This window comes from Sciurus vulgaris (genome assembly GCF_902686455.1).
Source record: "Sciurus vulgaris genome assembly, chromosome: 7".
Taxonomy (NCBI): Eukaryota; Metazoa; Chordata; class Mammalia; order Rodentia; family Sciuridae; genus Sciurus; species Sciurus vulgaris.
This window is the reverse complement of record NC_136467.1, coordinates 5,392,126-5,409,663: the sequence shown is the minus strand read 5'-3', so window position 1 is coordinate 5,409,663 and position 17,538 is coordinate 5,392,126. Positions and strand designations below refer to the sequence as shown.

Here is a 17,538-nt window from a genome sequence, read left to right as displayed (position 1 = left end):
ATAATTGAGCTACATTAAAATTAAAAACTTGGAATCATCATAAGACACCATTAAAAAGGAGGCAAGCCCCAGAATGGGAGATGCTGTGTACACTTGTCACCACAAAGTAGAAATCAGTAAGAAACACATAACAACAAAAATAGATGGCGGGAAACCGCAAATGTACTTAAACAGAGGTGTATCCGATGGCCAGTACACATACTAGAATGCTCAACTTCATTAGTTTTCAGATGACTGCTAATCGAATCATTTAATAGTACACCACCAGAATGGCTTAAAAACAAACAAAATGGCAGAGTGTTGAGAGAAGAAATATCAAATTCTTACACACTTTTGATTGTAAATGTGTACAGTCATTTTAGAAAGTACTATCACCCAAAGCTGTTTTTTTTTTTTTTTTTTTTAAATGCTACCTACTTTATCTGCAGAATCTTTTCTCTCAAGGTCAGCCCCTTGTCTTGTCTCTCTGCTTCTTTGTACTGTTTCTTTCATGTTCCAGCCCTTCACAAAGTCTTTGGTGAACTTAGTCTATCAATATTTTACTTGAAGCACTGACAATTTGAGGAGCTTTTGTTTATGAGCAGAGCTTGTCTGCTGCTGGCTTTAGTTTTAGGTCATCAGAGTGCCAGCCTTTAGATGGGACTCAAATAAAGAAGCATGGAAGTCTTTTTCACCTGTTTGGAGTATTTAATTGATTCTTGAGAAGACTCTAGTTATTACTTTTACGTCAGGAACCTGGCAATTGGCATTTTGTGGGCAAAAGTAGTGAGTTCTGTATGTAATTTTCACCTTTCCTATTTTTTTAAAGTGTCTGTGAAATCTGTCTTAAGTTCTGTAGGTCACATTTGTCATTGATCATATCCTTTTCTGTGACATTCTAAGCTCAGTTGTTGAGTAAGCCAAAGGACTGAGGTTTCATGAAGAGAATGTGTAGTGGGGTCGGGAGACAGTTCATTGTCTGCTTCATGCCAGCTCTTATACTGGACCTTGTATATGTATTATGCTGTGTGCACAGCTGTCACTGTAGTTTCTGTTGGATGAAAATGTTTCATTCATACAATTACTTATATGACTGATTTATTCATGGAAAGAAAGTTTAGGCTCCTCACAAAAAATAGCAGTCTAAGTTAAAGATAGAAATGGAAAAAATAAAGGAAAGTAAGGATGCAGACATGAAATCGTTCAAGAAATGTGATGTAAAAGGTATATTCTCAAGGCCTAGACAGCGTGTAGGGTAGAATACAGATTTGGCCCTCAGTGTTGTAGCAACCAATTCAGAATTGTAATTTATCCATTTCTGTCTGGACAAAGTATGACTTTTTTGATGATGAAAATAGGACTTTGGGGTTTTGTTTTTTTGGTTTTTTTTTTTAATCAAAAGGACATTACTACTAACAGAATGACAATTGCTTCAGCACCTATCATTTGGAAGAGACAGAGAGATTTTACAGAAAAGATTTATATTCATAGGTGGCATCAAGTAATTCGTCAGCTCTTTAATATGCTCTGGCTTATATTACATATTTGTGGACAATTCCATACAGCTCCTGTGTGTAGCTGGGTATTGTTTCTAATTCATAGTTTGTATTAATACATATGATAATTTTATTTAAAACCATGAGTAAATAATAGTTGTATCCCAAACTTGGCATGAAATTCATGAGGGCTGTAAATTTTACTTATTACACACACACACACACACACACATATGTACATACAGACATACATATATGCATACATAAAAATAATTTTAAGGACCATATTAGCAAATGAATAATTTGCGACTCTTCGTTTTTCCAGTTTAATTTTGTTGGGAGAATCCTTGGACCCAGAGGACTTACAGCTAAACAGCTTGAAGCAGAAACTGGATGTAAAATAATGGTCCGAGGAAAAGGCTCAATGAGAGATAAAAAGAAGGTAAGTCCTTGAAGGAAGAGCAAGTCTTCATGTGAATAATTTTCTTAGTAGTAAAGCTCCAGATCTTTTAGGTGTAAAACTTGTTACTCCATGTTAAAAGTTTTGAAACATTTAAGGTGTTGCTCTGATTATTTCCCTTGTTAATCACCATTTTTCACTTAGGAACTAAAGTATTATTTACTCTTAACTTTGGTATTTTGCACGTGAGAAGCCTCCATGTGGAAAGTGACTGTCATGCCATCCATGAAAATATGCAAGTAAAAGCTTTGAAAAGCCTAAAAGGTTTCTTTTGATGAGATTTAAATGGAATTGGTCCCATGAATAACTGTGGTTGTATGTCAGATCATTGGGACAGTTGGAAGACATAAAAATCTGTTAAAACAGAGGCTTATCACTAACCATATGAGATTGGTTTCAGAAACATTTTATCTTGACCGTAAATAGTTTTTTAGGTATTTTACTTTAAAACATATTACTCCTGTTTACCATTCTTTTTCCTCTTGCTGTTTTCTTGTTTTGCTAGTTTAATTAGTAAATATCCAACTGTCTCAGATGTCGTTAGGGAGATTTTATTTCCCTAGTTTCCTTTTATAGTAATGGTAACGTAGAATACTTTTAAAAATTTCTATTTGGGAAAAAAAAGACTAAGATACCTATATTGTGATTGTTGAAGACTATAAAGTTATTATTAGGAAGGGTGACCCGGCCCCCCCCCCCCCCCATCCTGATACATTGACTTGAAAGTGCCTCAAGCGATAGAGCTGTGGTCAGCTTGTATTGGAGCTTGTGTGTTGAATTGCTTTGTGGAGCCATAGAATGAACAGCACACCAACAAGGCTGCTGGCTTAATTCGTCTAGCCTCACTTAGGCCTATCAGCTGCTTGGATTGAGCTTTCTCATTCTCCCCTCTCCCCTTTTTCTTTTCTTTCCCATAGAGGACCTAGTAGCTAAGAATCTGAGGACAAAAGATATTATCATAATTATTTTTAAATTTTATGACTTTTAATTTTTCTGTTGAATTTGAAGGCATTTTCATGAAAGTATAAAGTTCTTGAATGTCATTAGTATTGTAAACATTTAGCATCAGCAGTGTGTTCCGTCTTTTCAAATGAACATTGCCATGAAGCTTTGGTTTCCATGTTTGGACTTGAGATGGCATTGGCATTAAGTAGCACTAGTATGGCTACCTAGGGACATCAAATGAAGTCTTCACAACTATAGACAAAATAGTCTTTTCCAGAAACTTGGTATATATCCTAGGGAAGTCAGCCTCTAGTCAGTGAAGAAAATATCTTTTCCCTCTCGGAGCTCCTGCTAATTCTGTAATAATGACCTGCTCACTTCACTCACACTGTACTCAGAGACCACAGTTAGAACTCGGAACTGTGTAGTTTAGCATCATGAATAAAGAACATTATCAGATGTCTTTGGAGGAAGAATAAAATGATTAATAGTGAGCTCTGCAGTAGGATTGCTTAGTTTTCGATCTTGGTTTTGCCACACAGTAACTTTGTGACCTTGGATAAATAAATTAATTTCTCAGTGGCATATGACATGGAAGTGATAATGTTGCTTAATCTCTTACAGTGATTCTGAGGGTTGAATGAGCTGCAAAGCACTTAGAATGCTCTTTGGCACATAATAAGCTATCAATTAATGTACACAATTCTTAAAGTATTTTATCTTCATCTGTAGGTTAGATACATTTTAGTTTTAGACTCTTATGTAGTATTATGAGTGAATACTATAGTTGATTCAGCTCTGGAAAGCTGAAACATTCTTGTTGTCTATAACCTTTGAAGATCCTATTTATCATAGCTTTCCTTCCTGTTTTTGTTTTTCCAGGGGTTGGTGTTTTCAGATTCTGTCTTGATTACTTTGTTCTTAATCACAAATAGAAACACTTCATCAGTTTTATTTTCTACTATTGTCTGCTAAAAGAAAATTTTAAACATTGAACATAGTGTAAGAAAGCAATAATAAAACACCAGAAGATAAAATTTAGCAATCACTTACATTTTCACTTTAGCAATCAATTATATTTTCACTTTTGTTAAAAGGATGGATAAACATGCTTTGTACATATGATGTTAACTTCCATGGCTTCCATTTTTTTGATAGTATCCTATGTACATTTTAAGAACTTATGTATAGATTTATGACAACAAGAATGTCTTCTGTAATTTAATTTAAATATATGGTGCATAACAAATTTTTATCCACATAACCATGTTTTATGCTGAACTTACTGTGATGTCCTTAAAATTGTTAAAAGTAAAGGCAGAATGGAAGATTGTATTATTTATTGCTTGACTATTGTTTTGGTTAAAAAAATATGACAGACAAATGGAGATAAAAGTAAGTATTGATGTAAGTAATAAGTATCATGACACCACTCTAAAGGGTTAGCCAGTGGAAAAAAATTAGAGGCCTTATGTGCTTTTAATTCTTTTGGGAAGGTAGTCAATACTGTATCATTTTAGGCCCCTGATTTTTAAGCAAAGTGAGTTAATATGCCACTTTAATTTCTCTTGGATTGGTATTACTTTATTACTTCAGTATTACCTATGGGCTTATCAGTCTTCTTTTTTTAAATACCTAATGTTTTGAGACTAGGTATCATCATGGAGCCTGAGGGCAGGAATTGCCTTCCAAAGTCATAAGAACCTGGGAGGACTTGTAAAACTATTAGGAACTGTTAGTGCCCTTCTGTAGCGGGCAGAATAGACTGTCCACTCTGTCTTTGAACTCGAGTATGTATTTGGTAATAGGACATGGCTGGCAAGTACCTTGCAAGTGAAAGTCAGCTATTTGATGAATAATTCTTCTTATTTACCAAGTGTGTACTTTGCCTCAAGCATTGCTATAAGTATTTTACATGCAGTTGTTTTAATTAGTCCAAGTTTTATTATTCCCATTTTGTATACAAGGAAACCAAAGCTCAGGGAAATTTTGAGTAATTTGCCAAAGGTCGTATGCCAAAAAGCAGTCAAAATTTGAACGTAATATTCTATTCTTCGGTGCACTCCTTCAAGTTATAAATCATTTTTAAGAGTGATAACTTAAGAAATTTCTAGAGAAACTTGAATATTGAGTACTTGAATATTGAGTATAAACTTTGCCTCTGAAACCAGTATAATATCTATTGTAAAATTTCTCTAAGTTTTTAACTTTCCCTAAGTGATAGTGAAATACATTTGAAATTTTGGTATGTCTCTTAGAATGGAAAAAAAATCAATGTGTGTTTTCTTTCACAGTTAACACATCGTAGCACTTTTTAAAAATTTTGTTCTTTTTAGTTATACATGACAATAGAATCCATTCTGATATAATTATACAAGCATGGAACATTTCTTATTCTATATAGAACCCAGTCTCCTGGGTGCACACGATGGCCAGATTCATTGTGGTATATTCGTATAGGAAAGTTATGTCATTATTCATTCCACTGTTTCTTTTCCTATCCTTCCTCTCTTCCCTTCATTCCCCTTTGTCTAATCCATTGAACCTCTCTTCTTCCGTCTGCCTGCTTATTGTGAGTTAGCTTTCACATATCAAAAAACATTCGACCTTAATTTTTTGGGACTGGCTTATATCACTTGGCACGCTAAGTCTCCATATCCATCCATTTATCATCAAGTGCCATAAAGTCATTCTTCTTAATGGCTGAGTAATACTCCATTGTGTGTTTATACCACAATTTCTTTATCCATTCATCTGTTGAAGCACTTAGTTTGGCTCCATAGCTTAGCTACTGCATCACAGCATGTGTGACATCAGGTGTTTGGGGATTTCTCCTTACACACTCGGGAATCAGCCAGCCAGTCCATTCTCCAGGGGAACTAATTGAGTGTCCTGTAGTTCAATTCAGTTTGGACACTGTCTACTTGGAGACAGATTCTACAATTTGTAGACTAAGGCCCTCAAAACTGTTCCTGCCCCACCCCTCCATACTTCAGAATTACAAGCCTCAGTTTTGATTGGGCTTCTGACCAGTCAGCTCTAAATCTGTTTTCTGAGAAGCTCCCCTCAGGTTTAATTTGCTCCGAGTACATTATGGAACTCAATAAAGCATATTTCCAAATGTGTACTAGTTTCCTATAAAGGACATTAGAAGGGTACATATAAACTGGCCAATGGAAGAGATGCATAGATCCAGGAATGGGCAAGGGATGGAGCTTCCATGCCCTCTCTGGGTAGCACCGATCCGTGTGTGTAGCTACCTAAAAATTCTCTAAACGACGTTTTCCCTTTTTCTCCTTCCTTCCTTCCTTCCTTCCTCTCTCCCTCCCTCCCTCCCTCCCTCCCTCATTGTGGGGGCATGCTTGATGACATCATTGACAATTGGCGATTAACTCCATATTCAGTCCCTCTCCCTTTTCTGGAGGTCAGAGTGTGGGACTGAAATTCTCAACCTTCATTACTGGGTTTCTCTGACAACCAGTCCCCCACCCAGGAGCCCTTAAGCCATCAGTCATCTCATTAGTATACAAACAGACACACTTATTAGGGGTTATGTTGGCAGGAAATGAAGACCACACACAGTATCATACAGATTATCTCTTATCTGAGTTCTGTGAGCCACTAACCAATTATTCAAACCCAGGGAAGGCTTGTTGGAGAACAGAAGTGTTTGGGATTTTTTTGGATTCTGAAATATTTGCATACATGTATAATGAAATATCTTGGGGATGGAACCCAAGTCTGAACATGAAACTTGGGTATTTTTATATCTATTTTACAAACATAGCCTGAAGGTAGTTGTGTGCAGCTATGTGCTCCATGCATGCGTGCATGCGTGTGTGCTTGCCTGCCTGCTTCCCTCCCTCCCTCCCTCCTTCCCTTCCTACCTTCCAGGGATTGAACCCAGGAGTGCTTAACCACTGAGCCACATCTCCAGCCCTTTTTTATTTTTTTGAGAAAGGGTCTTGCTAAATTGCTGAGACTGTCTTTGAACTTGTAATCCTCTTGCCTCAGCCTCCTGAACTGCTGGGATTACAGGCATGAGCCATCATACCCGCTCTGTGCCTGCTTTCTGATTGCAACTTCTCACGAGAGTTTGTGGAATTTTCCACTGTTGGCATCATGTGAGTGCTCAAAATGTTTTGCATTTTGGAGCGTTTCATAAATTCAGATTAGGGATGCACAGCCTGTACAATCATGCCCTTGATATTTAGGAATCCTTCCCCAAAGATTTAATCCATGTTTTCTAACAGAAAACTATATACTTGAGCAGATGACTGGTGTAAGCTAAGTAATTTAGGGAAAGTGAGTAATCACAGGTTTTCAGTTGAAAGAGCAGAGGGCTTCAGAGGTCACATTGAGGATTGTGGGGAGGATATATTTACATTGAAAAGAATGGTCCAGTCTCATGGGTGGCAGTCAGCTGTCCTAGTGTGGCAATTGAAGCAGGAAAGTCTTTGAAACAGCAGTGTTTTGTGTATGACCAGGTACTGGAGAAGCTGTCATGGACTCACAGTCATTACAGTGGTAAGTAAAGTCCACCTTTTGGGAGTCTCTGAATGGCTTTTATAGGAAACAATTACAAATTTTTTCTTATGAGTCTACAAATTTGTTAGCTCTTTTCTGAGACCTTAATTGTCCTTAGCAGAAGGGAAATAAATGGCCAGCCTTATGGGTTCCTGTTTCTCACTTTTCTATTGTTCCTCCTCATTCCCTTTAGTCTGAATTGGTAGATGACATGTGTACAGTTGGTCAGAGCTAAGTCCTGCACTTGTGTCCTCTGGAAATTGGCAGAGACTTGGCAATTCTAACTCTCATACCAAGAACATTGTCCTTGAAGTGCAGGGTGTGCACTAGGAAACAGGTGGCCATTCTGTCTGTAGCTGCTGACAACAGTGGCTCGTTACTATCGACCGCTTTCACCCTCTGCAGGAGCTGCATTTAGACAATGGGACAACCGGGAAGATAGAGTGTACTTTTATCATAGGAATAGAAGTTTAAAGAAGTACAGGAACCTGTGGGGTCCCTTATTTCTAAGAGAAGACTGCTCCAGATAGAAATGTATATATCTTACTGGATGTTCAAATTCAACTTTACTACAAGTCATGTTTTTGAATGTGGGTTTCAATTTAAAATGACATGAATTGTTAGTGATTTTAGTTTACATTTTTGTGTTCCATATGCATTTGACCACAGTCTATTCTTTGTTTATAGATGTGCCTGTGACCAATTGAGGAACTGCAGTGTTTTGCGGAACATGATTTATGAAGTGTTTTATAGAGGCATATATTATAAGGGCAAACATAGGTGTAATTCTTGAATTGTTTTGAAGAACTTATAAGATCATTTTTAAGAAAATATTTTTTATAAGATACTTTTCTGTACATTATAAAATTTAGGTATCTTATAGCACAGTTTTTGGGCACAGTACTTTCTTAGGCTTAAAGTTTATTTTAATTACTTTACTAATATGTGATACTTTTAGAACAGTTGAAGAGTGCCAAATGGTCTTTAAAAAAAATTGAGGCACCTGAAATTCTATTACTTTACAGACTGTCCTTGTTGACAGTTTTGGGATGTCTTCTAGCTTTTTCTTCATGAAGTTATACACTCATGTTTTCCAGAAAGTGTATCATATATTGCTTTGCAATCAGCTTTTTATCCTGCAACACTATTTTCTATCCTGTGTCAGTTTACTGGGTAGTTAAGCTGAATTTTTAATAGGTAGTTTGACAGCAACTTGCAAAACTAAATATCCTTGTTTTTTTTTTTTTAAGGGGAAAGGTCTTAGAATTTAATATTTTTATAAAATGTTATTGCTGCTTGAGCAGTTGAGTTTTGTGGTTGACATACTACAGTATTTGGACAGCCAGTGGCATAACATCAAGTGTTAAATGTAGTTATAGTTTGTTTTATTGATCTTGTTGGATACTTAGATCCCAGAAAAAACTTATTGTGAGTGTATTATTATTTTAACTTTTTCTCAGTGAATAAAATGTAAACAAGACAAAGGATTTTAACTTAACAGATTGTCCCTTTCCTTCTACCCTGCTATCTACCAGATGGAGGAGCAAATTTCAGACCTGTGAATTTTTCACCTGTGAATATCTGCTATCTCTAAAATAGGACTCTTTAATGATTACATGTTTTTTCTCTCCAAAAAAAAACAATACTTCTGTATCTTCAAATACATAGTTCTGCTCATTGTTCCCTTCCTGTCTTATGAGTGCTTTTTAAAATTGAGCATTCAGATGAGGGTCATGCACTTTGCAGTTGATGGATAGGTCTCTTAAGCTCCTGTCCTGTTTCCCCCATTATTAGTTCCTTTTTTGATGTTTGTAAAGGTACTGGATGATTTGTTCTGAAGAACTCCCATAGACTTTGCTGGTTACATTTTTGTGGTGGCATTTTAACATTTATCTTTGTCACCTGTATTTATTGTAAATCTGTAGTGAGAAAGGTTTCTTCAAATTTACATCTCCCACCTTCCCTTCTTCATTTTTATTCTTTTAAAATTTTATTTATTAGTTATAAATGGACACAATGCCTTTATTTTATTTTTATGTGGTGCTGAGGATTGAACTCAGTGCCTCACATGTGCAAGGCTAGTGCTCTACCAGTGACCTACACCCTCAGCCCTTGTTCTGTCTTTTGAAAAAAATATTTCATAAGTAGCATTGTGATGTACATAGTGTGACTTCTTCTGATTTTAGCAGTTATCATTGATTATTTTCTAGGCCCTTTATTTATTTCATCAGGAGTTGCAAAATAGCTATATTCTTTTTCTTCATCAGTACTTGTAAGTTAGGTTTTTTTGAATGTTTTTTTGTTTGTTTATGTGGTGCTGAGAATCAAACCCAGTGCCTCACAACATGCTAGGCAAGTGTTCTACCACTGAGCCACAACCCCAGCTCCAAGATACAGTTTTTATATATATTAAAAAAAAAAGACAAGACTGAATAAATGCTCAAATCTTCATTCACTAACTTTTAAAAGGTTAATTGGTTCCCAGCAATCCTGGGGTGAAGAATGAAGTTATTTATCTTGTTTTCTTTTGAGTCTCATTGTGAATGCATTTAAATAGTTTTGATATGTTTTAGTTCATTGCAGTTTTCTTTAGTGCTCAAGATGTTTGGCCATTGGGGGCTACCTTAAGTTGATTTCTAAATCCTTTTGACAGAATCTTAGTAATTGGTGATAATAATAACTTTGTTTTCAGATATGATATGATAGTCCAGGTTCATCTTGTAAGATTTCCTTCCCATACTTGAACTCAGCCAAACTTTTAAGAAATCCTGTTTACTTTTAGAGAAGAATAATAATATAGACTATAGCAATACTCATTTTTGTGGGCCTTTTCAGGATGGAGGTGGTGAAAAGTGTAAAAAGTGCGTGCGCGCACACACACACACACACACACATACATTTTTACAAGTTCATTCTCATTCAAATTCAGGATTATGGTGGTTTTGTTTAATTGATCTTATATTTGTCGTCTTTTTCATCATCAGTTTTCCCTCAAATTTCTTTCTAGTTCCTAATGTAAAATAATGATGCATTTGCTTTATTCTAAGAAATAGTTTGAGAATCAAAGTATAAATACCACCTACAACAACAGTTAGTGAAAATAATTTTATCTTCCCAGTTCTTAACTGTTTAAGCTATTCTCCATTAGACAAATTACTACCTTTTAAAGTGCCCGAAATATTTTTTTTTTCAATATGTAATGGTTGTCCCATCATGTGGATCCACTGTTAAGCTCATTTGTTGTACTTGGTTTACTAGTTTTAGTTATTGCTTAAAATATTTTCCTGTTTATAAAGTATTTGCATGGTTCAAAAAACCACTTCTTTCCAAAGTTTGGCTTTTATCCTTGCCCCTTTGTCTGTTCTACCTCTTGCCTTTTGGGTAGACTTTAAAATTTTTTATTTTTAACATAAAGTTTCATATGTAGGAAGTTGAGCCTCTATTGAAGGCATTCTTATAGAAACTCCTCCACATATACTTTTTATCTGTCCATATGTATATAAAAGTCATTACTGTTGTTATCAGTATAACCATCTTTAGTTTTCCCAACTAGTCATTTGTAGTGTGTTCCTTATTTTCTGATTGAACCCATTTATAAGAAATGGTTAGACATAGTTGAAATGGTACTGTAACTGGTGTTATGGTGCATCATGATTGTAATTAATAACTTTTGGCTGGGCCTAAGTTATTTTTAAAATGCTTATAAGAGGAAATGTGCTGTAATTTTTTTCTATTAACTTATTAGCCTTCCTCATCAGGGTTCTTCATCTGAACTCACAGAATATAGAAATTACTCGATTTTACCAAGAATGATTCATCAAGAATACCATTTTGCATAGGAGAGCAGGTATTATATATGTTTATGCTCAGGACTTGGCATTATTAAGACTTAGTTGAGAACATCTGTACATTGGGATGAATGGTTTTTCTTGCTGCACTTAATATTCCTGCCTCCCTAACACATTGCATCTCTCCTCACCTTCTTTATCGGTACCTTTTGGCAGTATGAATTAGAGGGTAGCAGTTGTTTCAGATTCTCTCTTACACTGTTAATCTTATCAGTTGCTTACTTGTGGACATTCATGAATCTGACTAGTGGTTTTTATTTACGAGACAGATCAGTTGCTTTAGAAATGTGACTTTGAAACTTACTGTATAATCTGGAACCTTATAAGCCATGGAGTCTAACCATTTTTGTGATATTTAATTTTGCAATATTTCAGTGATATAGATGGTTATTATATAGTTTTTATTACCGTCTTCATAGATAATTTAGTACTTTTCCTAGACAGCAGTTATATTTCTGAATTTCTGTGGTTCTTTGCCCTTAAGGAACTTTCACCCCTGGGAGACACTCATATTGACAGTGTACAAAGACATTAGATAGCTACAGCAGAGGGTGTGCATTTTCGTAAGAGGTCAAGAAGTGGGGAGGTTTTTTTTTTTTTGGTAGGTTGGGGGTTTTATGCAAGTTGGAGTCTGACTGAAGTAGGAATTTTCTAAGCAAATGAGTGAAATGGTATTATAGACATTATAAACAAGATCAACTAACGTATTTTGCAGTGTGGGTGGTTGGCCTGTTTCAGTGGAACGTTTGGGGTTCTGTGGGAGAAGAAATGTTGATCTTGGAGACAAGGCTGGGATCTGAGGATAAGGGTCTTGGAAGCCTTATCAAAGGACCCTTCCCCACCATTTTCAAAGTATTACATTGACACTTTTTAAAAAGATTATAATATGTTAATTATTTTTCAAAACTTGATGTTAGTGGAAAACATGGGCAGAAGGAGGAAGTGACTAGAGGCCACAAACAAATGGCAACAAACAAATGAGACAGAGTAGTCTCAGACTACTCTGCTTAGAAAGTTCCTCTTTGCAGTGTGATAAAGCTGGTGCCTTGGAAACATCAGTCCTCTGATGCTTTCTTTAAAATATGTGTTTTATTTTTGACACACAAGTGTATGTATTTACAGGCTTAGAGTCATCTTGTCTTGCTGGAGTTTGCTGCGCAGAGCCATAAGCTTCCTGTTTTGTTAGTGTCAGCTAGGCCAGTAGGAATGGCATGGGACCTCGTCTCTCTGATGATACCTCAGACGTTGGTCGGCTATGTGAACTGCCTAATTCCTATTGCCGGAGTTGTGACTTTTAACTAAATACAAATCTGTAGATTCTGTCCTCCCTCGTCCCAGAAGACAAAGCAAAATAATGCTTTTTGACATTGTTTCTAGAATTTTAAAGTAAAAAAAATGGTGGTACTATCCAAAATTCTTTTTATTTCTGAACATGACAGTAGATTAACACAGACTCAAGATCAAAGTATCGTACCCTCTAAGTTCAGATAGATTTTCAACTCTTTGGATCAATACCATCAGAAACCTTTTCCATTTGACATACTCTGAATTTTGTTTGGGCGGGGAGAGTAGGTGTGGGTACCCGCGTGTACCCGTGTGTGTGTGTACATGCAGTCTCTATCAGTACCAATATGCCTGCCCAAGTTGAGAACTGCATTACTGGTTCTATGTGAGGAGAAGGGTATATAAAAACATGAAACATTAGCCCTTATTTTATTTTAAATTACAGACTAATGTTAATTGTTCTCAGAACTAGATTTTTTTCCCCCTCAAAATTAAAACATTTTTTTCTTTGGATTTAATGAAGTATTGCTAGCTGAAGCCAGTTTGACATGGTGAGAGATGTCAGACTGATCAAAGGTGTGCAGCCTGATTTAAAACCAAACCCTGAACCATTTTAAGAACAATAAAACATATTTTACAAAAAAAAAAAAAAAGTGTATGTATTTATGTGTTGTATGCAGTGTGACATTTCAGTATGGGTATACAATTTGTGATTATCAGATCAGGGTAATTGGCATATCTGTCATCTGATTTCTTTGTGTTGGGAACATTAAAATTATCTAGCAATCCTCTGATCTCTGTATTTACATATGCAAACATATATAATCTCTTAAACCTTAGCACCTGTGATATATTTGGTAGTGCATATGTCTTAAAATTGTCTTGGTTTAACTAAAAACAAATTACCTAGAAACTTTAGGATTTTGTGTGTGTGTGTGTGTGTGTGTGTGTGTGTGTATGATGGTACTAAATTCAACTTTAAAAATGGTTGATTAGTTTGTTTTTTTAGAGAAAGATCATCTTTCTGGAAGACATTAAAGTCATGCTTTTTCAAGCCTATGGTAAAAGATCACTTTTTAAAAATCTGATCTATCATAGATGATCTTTCGGTAAAATACAATAAAATTAGTTATAGAAATGAAATTTTAAGACATAAATTTAATCTTATTTTAAACTTTTTTCTTAAAATATCAACAGACATAAAACTACCCAGAGTCCTGTACAATTTCTTAACCTGCTAGACTTCTGTATTCACAGACTGTGTACATCTGGCACCTTGGGTGTAAATACAGCTTGTGGCATGACCTCCTGTTTCAGGACTGCATACTAGCTCCAGAGTGGCCTTCCCCACCTTCGTTCTTATTTTTCACCTCCTCATGTGTGCTTTTAAAGTTAAATTCATTTTAGAGTATTGACCGTATAAGTTTTTAGTTATGTATGTGGTTACATGTTCATTATGGTCTCACATGACTTAGCTTTGTTTGAAGATAGAAGAGTATTAAGCAGTGTGATGAAAATTAAATGTTTATTTCAGGTTGCATAATACCTCAGCAGTCTACTTTTATGGAGTAGAGTTGCTCTGTTGCCTACATTAATTGTTAAGAAAGATTGGGAGGATTTGAAATAAAAATTCAGTGTATGTGAAAGTGCCATTATTAAAATTCATGAGACAGTCTTTGAGGGGTAAAAAGATGGACCTAGTGAGAGAAAAAAACCTGTTTATTAAAGCAAAGTAACACTTTAAGTAACCTGTAAAACTTAAGCTAATTACTCTGCCATAGACCTAATAATAGGATGAGTTAATTGTCCATGTCTAATGAAATGAGACATGAGTTTCAGTGAATAGGGAGAGTCCATTTTATCATTAGATGCTCTTAATGAGCCTTTTAAAATTAAGTCTTGATTGGATTGCAGTCAGTTTAAGGAATATTTGAGCACCTTGTAGTTGTATAAAACCAAAATTTATTGTTTCAGACAATTCAGTTTTGTGTTAACAGAATTGGTAGTGAGATGTACTTAATGTGTATACCACTATGCTGTGTCATTTGATTTTTTTTTTTCAAATCCTTTAACAACTCCAGTTGAAAAATGAATATTTTTTTAGTCATATTTACAACAAATTGGGCGTTTTCATGAGCCTAATGAGTCATCCAATCCTATCCTAGCTTTATTTTTCTATTTACTCCCTCAGTTATAAAAGACTCTTATTGTTGTTCTGTTGCTCTTTTTATTTTAAGGCATCAGCATTTTGATTTTAAAGCACATGTAATTGCCATCTCTTGACTTAAAGACATGGTTAATTTCTAGTATTAGTATATTTTCGGTGCTGGGGGTTGAATCCCAAGGCTTTGTGCATGCTTAAGCATGTACTCTACCACTGAACCACTTCTCACCCCTCCAAGCCCCCCACCTCCCCACTTTATTTTTAAATCAGTTTGTCATGGAGCCATGATGATATCACAACCTGTGGGTCTAAAATTTTAAAACTGTGAACCCCAGGTTATTGAAATTCTTCATTGTGTGATTTATACTTTTAATCCTTTTCTTCCTTCCATATCCCTCCCTTCTTTCCCTTCCCACCTCCTTCTCTTTTCCCCTTCCTTCTTTTTTGGTTCTAGGGATTGAACCCAGAGGTGCTCTATCTCTGAGCTACATCCCCAGCCCTTTTTATTTTATTTTGAGACATGGCCTTATTATGTTGCTCAGGCTGTCCTCAAACCTGGCAGTCCTTTTGCCTCAGCCTTCCCGGTCACTGGGATAAAGGCACGTGCCATCATGTTTAGCTGTATATTCAATTCTTAAAAACAAGACTAAATAGAAATTATAGTAGATAGCAATATTTCTAAAAAGAACATTGTAAATTTTAAAAATTTGGACTGGGTGCTGTGGCACACATCTGTAATCCCAGTGGCTGGGGAGGCTGAGGCAGGAGGATTGCGAGTTCAAAGCCAGCCTCAACAAAAGCAAGGTGCTAAACAGCTCGAGACTCAGTGTCTAAATAAAATACAGAAAATAGGGCTGGGGACGTGGATTGAACTCAGTGGTTGAGTGCCCCTGAGTTCAATCCCCTGGGTCCCCCTGTCCTAATATTTTTTTAAATTTGGGTTTTTGCTGAATGCCTATAATGTACTCTGAATATACAAGACTAATCATTTCATAGAAAATATTGTTTAACAATCTGATGTGAAGAAAATTTTGTATAACTTCATCTTTATTACTAATGAGATTTATTTCTTAAAGGTAACTTGTGTTCATTTAAGTTATGAATCACTGAAAAATAAGTAATCTGAATTCAGCATGGATGTTTAAATATGTATAATATGAATAAGTGTTTAACAGTAGCAGCATGTTTTAAATATTTAGGATTTAAAAGATATCACAACTTTCAAAGAAGTCACAAGTAAAAGCAAATGTGCAAGATTGTCTTTTTATAAAGTAAAAACAAATCTTTAAAATTATGAGTAGTACAATGACTTCCAGTATACTCTTGACCTGGATTTTACATGTTTTGCTGAAGAATATTGTATCAATTTCCGTAAAACTCTGTCACACTTAAAAATTTTTTAAATTCTTTTTAGTTATACATGAAAGTAGAATGTATGTATTTTGACATACATAAATGGAGTATAACTTTACAATCTTAGGGTTGTACATGATGCTATCACACTTTTTAATGACTAAATTAATAATTGTACATATGTGTTGAAATATATCATACATTGACATTTTGAAAATACTTTTACTATGAAAATATGAAGATAAGTTTATAGAAATAGAAATGGTTAATTGAAATGCATTATCAAAATTGCCTTGTAATGCTGTTTGAAATAATAAGCCTTTTTGGCAGGAACCAAAAATGTTTATATAATGACTCTTCTCTAAGATTGGGGTTACCACTCTTTTGGAAAAAAAAAGTTGTGTTAACTTGCATGCTTTGCTTAGCAGGGTCAAATCTTTTAATAATACATTATTTATTGTACATTAATGTTGGGTATTACCAATTCATTGTTACCACTCCTAACCCCACCCCTTTGTATTTTCTTTTAATTCTCATTTTAAAAGAAGGCACATACATGTGTGTATACCTATATAATAATTCTGAGAGTACTACAATGACTTCCTGTATACCTTTGACCTAGATTTGCCATATATTAACATTTTGTACCATTTTGGGCTCACATATGTTACAATTTTACCTGCTTGCTGAAATGTATTTGTAACCAAAATAGTACTGTGACACTTTCATAGTTGTTCATGGACACACACATACACTATCTAGTTACCCAACTGCTCTTGTTCCCAGCTAAGATAGAACAAGATGAGACATTGCCTTCCTGCTTCAGCTCTCATTTTGTAAACAAGTATTCCTTTCATGGTCTATTTAGTGTCAAGTTTTTTGCATTGTTGTGCTTTTTTTGTGGTGATTTTGCTGGTTAAAATGGCCCCCAAGCATAGTGCTGAGGTGCTTGCCTAGTGTTCTTATGATCAAAAATTCTGTTCTGTACATTGTAGAGAAAATACTTACATCAGAGAATGTTAGCTCAGGCTCGAGCTATTTTGGGCTCTTGGTTGTTTATGTGGTATTAATGAATCAGCAGTATGTATTAAAAGAGAGATGTTTGTGAAGAGAAACAAAAGTAAGAGTGAGTTATATACTGATGGGTTTGTGAAAATGTGACCAGAGGTTTGTGGGAGCCTAACCCTGTATTTTCTCTAGGAGTAGTGGTTCAGTATTTGCTAATTCAGTGTTCCTGGTTACTTTGCAGCCCAAACAGTGAGAATTGACCTTGCATGTCTATGCATGTGCGTTCATGTGCATATGCATGTATGTGTAAAACATTATTTTTTTTGTTGCTGAACAGACAGTAAGTTGTAGACATTCTGATACTTCATCCCTAAGAACAAGGACATTCTCTTATATAATCAAGGTACATTTATCAAATTCTGAAAATTTAATATTGTTGACAATATTGTTACTCGATAGACATTCTGAATTCAG

At 35.3% G+C, this 17,538-nt stretch overlaps 1 protein-coding gene and 1 long non-coding RNA gene across 7 annotated transcripts in view; one reads left to right on the top strand and one right to left on the bottom strand.

Moving 5' to 3' along the window:
• The window catches only part of QKI (QKI, KH domain containing RNA binding), a 138,283-nt gene that overhangs the window by 57,723 nt on the left and 63,022 nt on the right, over positions 1–17,538 (top strand). For all 6 annotated transcript variants that reach the window (XR_013765315.1, XM_079148631.1, XM_079148632.1 and 3 more), the window contains exon 3: positions 1,801–1,917. Coding sequence is in view for 5 of the 6 variants with exons in the window: in XM_079148631.1 (XP_079004757.1) it covers positions 1,801–1,917 (117 nt within the window). In the remaining variant the exon portion in view is untranslated. The remainder of the gene's footprint in view (positions 1–1,800; positions 1,918–17,538) is intronic.
• Positions 12,245–17,538, bottom strand: part of LOC306666496 — a 723,108-nt gene continuing 717,814 nt past the window's right edge. Inside the window, exons 2-3 of the long non-coding RNA XR_013765317.1 lie at positions 13,161–16,814; positions 12,245–12,328 (exon numbers count right to left, since the gene is read on the bottom strand). This is a non-coding gene — a long non-coding RNA (uncharacterized lncRNA). The remainder of the gene's footprint in view (positions 12,329–13,160; positions 16,815–17,538) is intronic.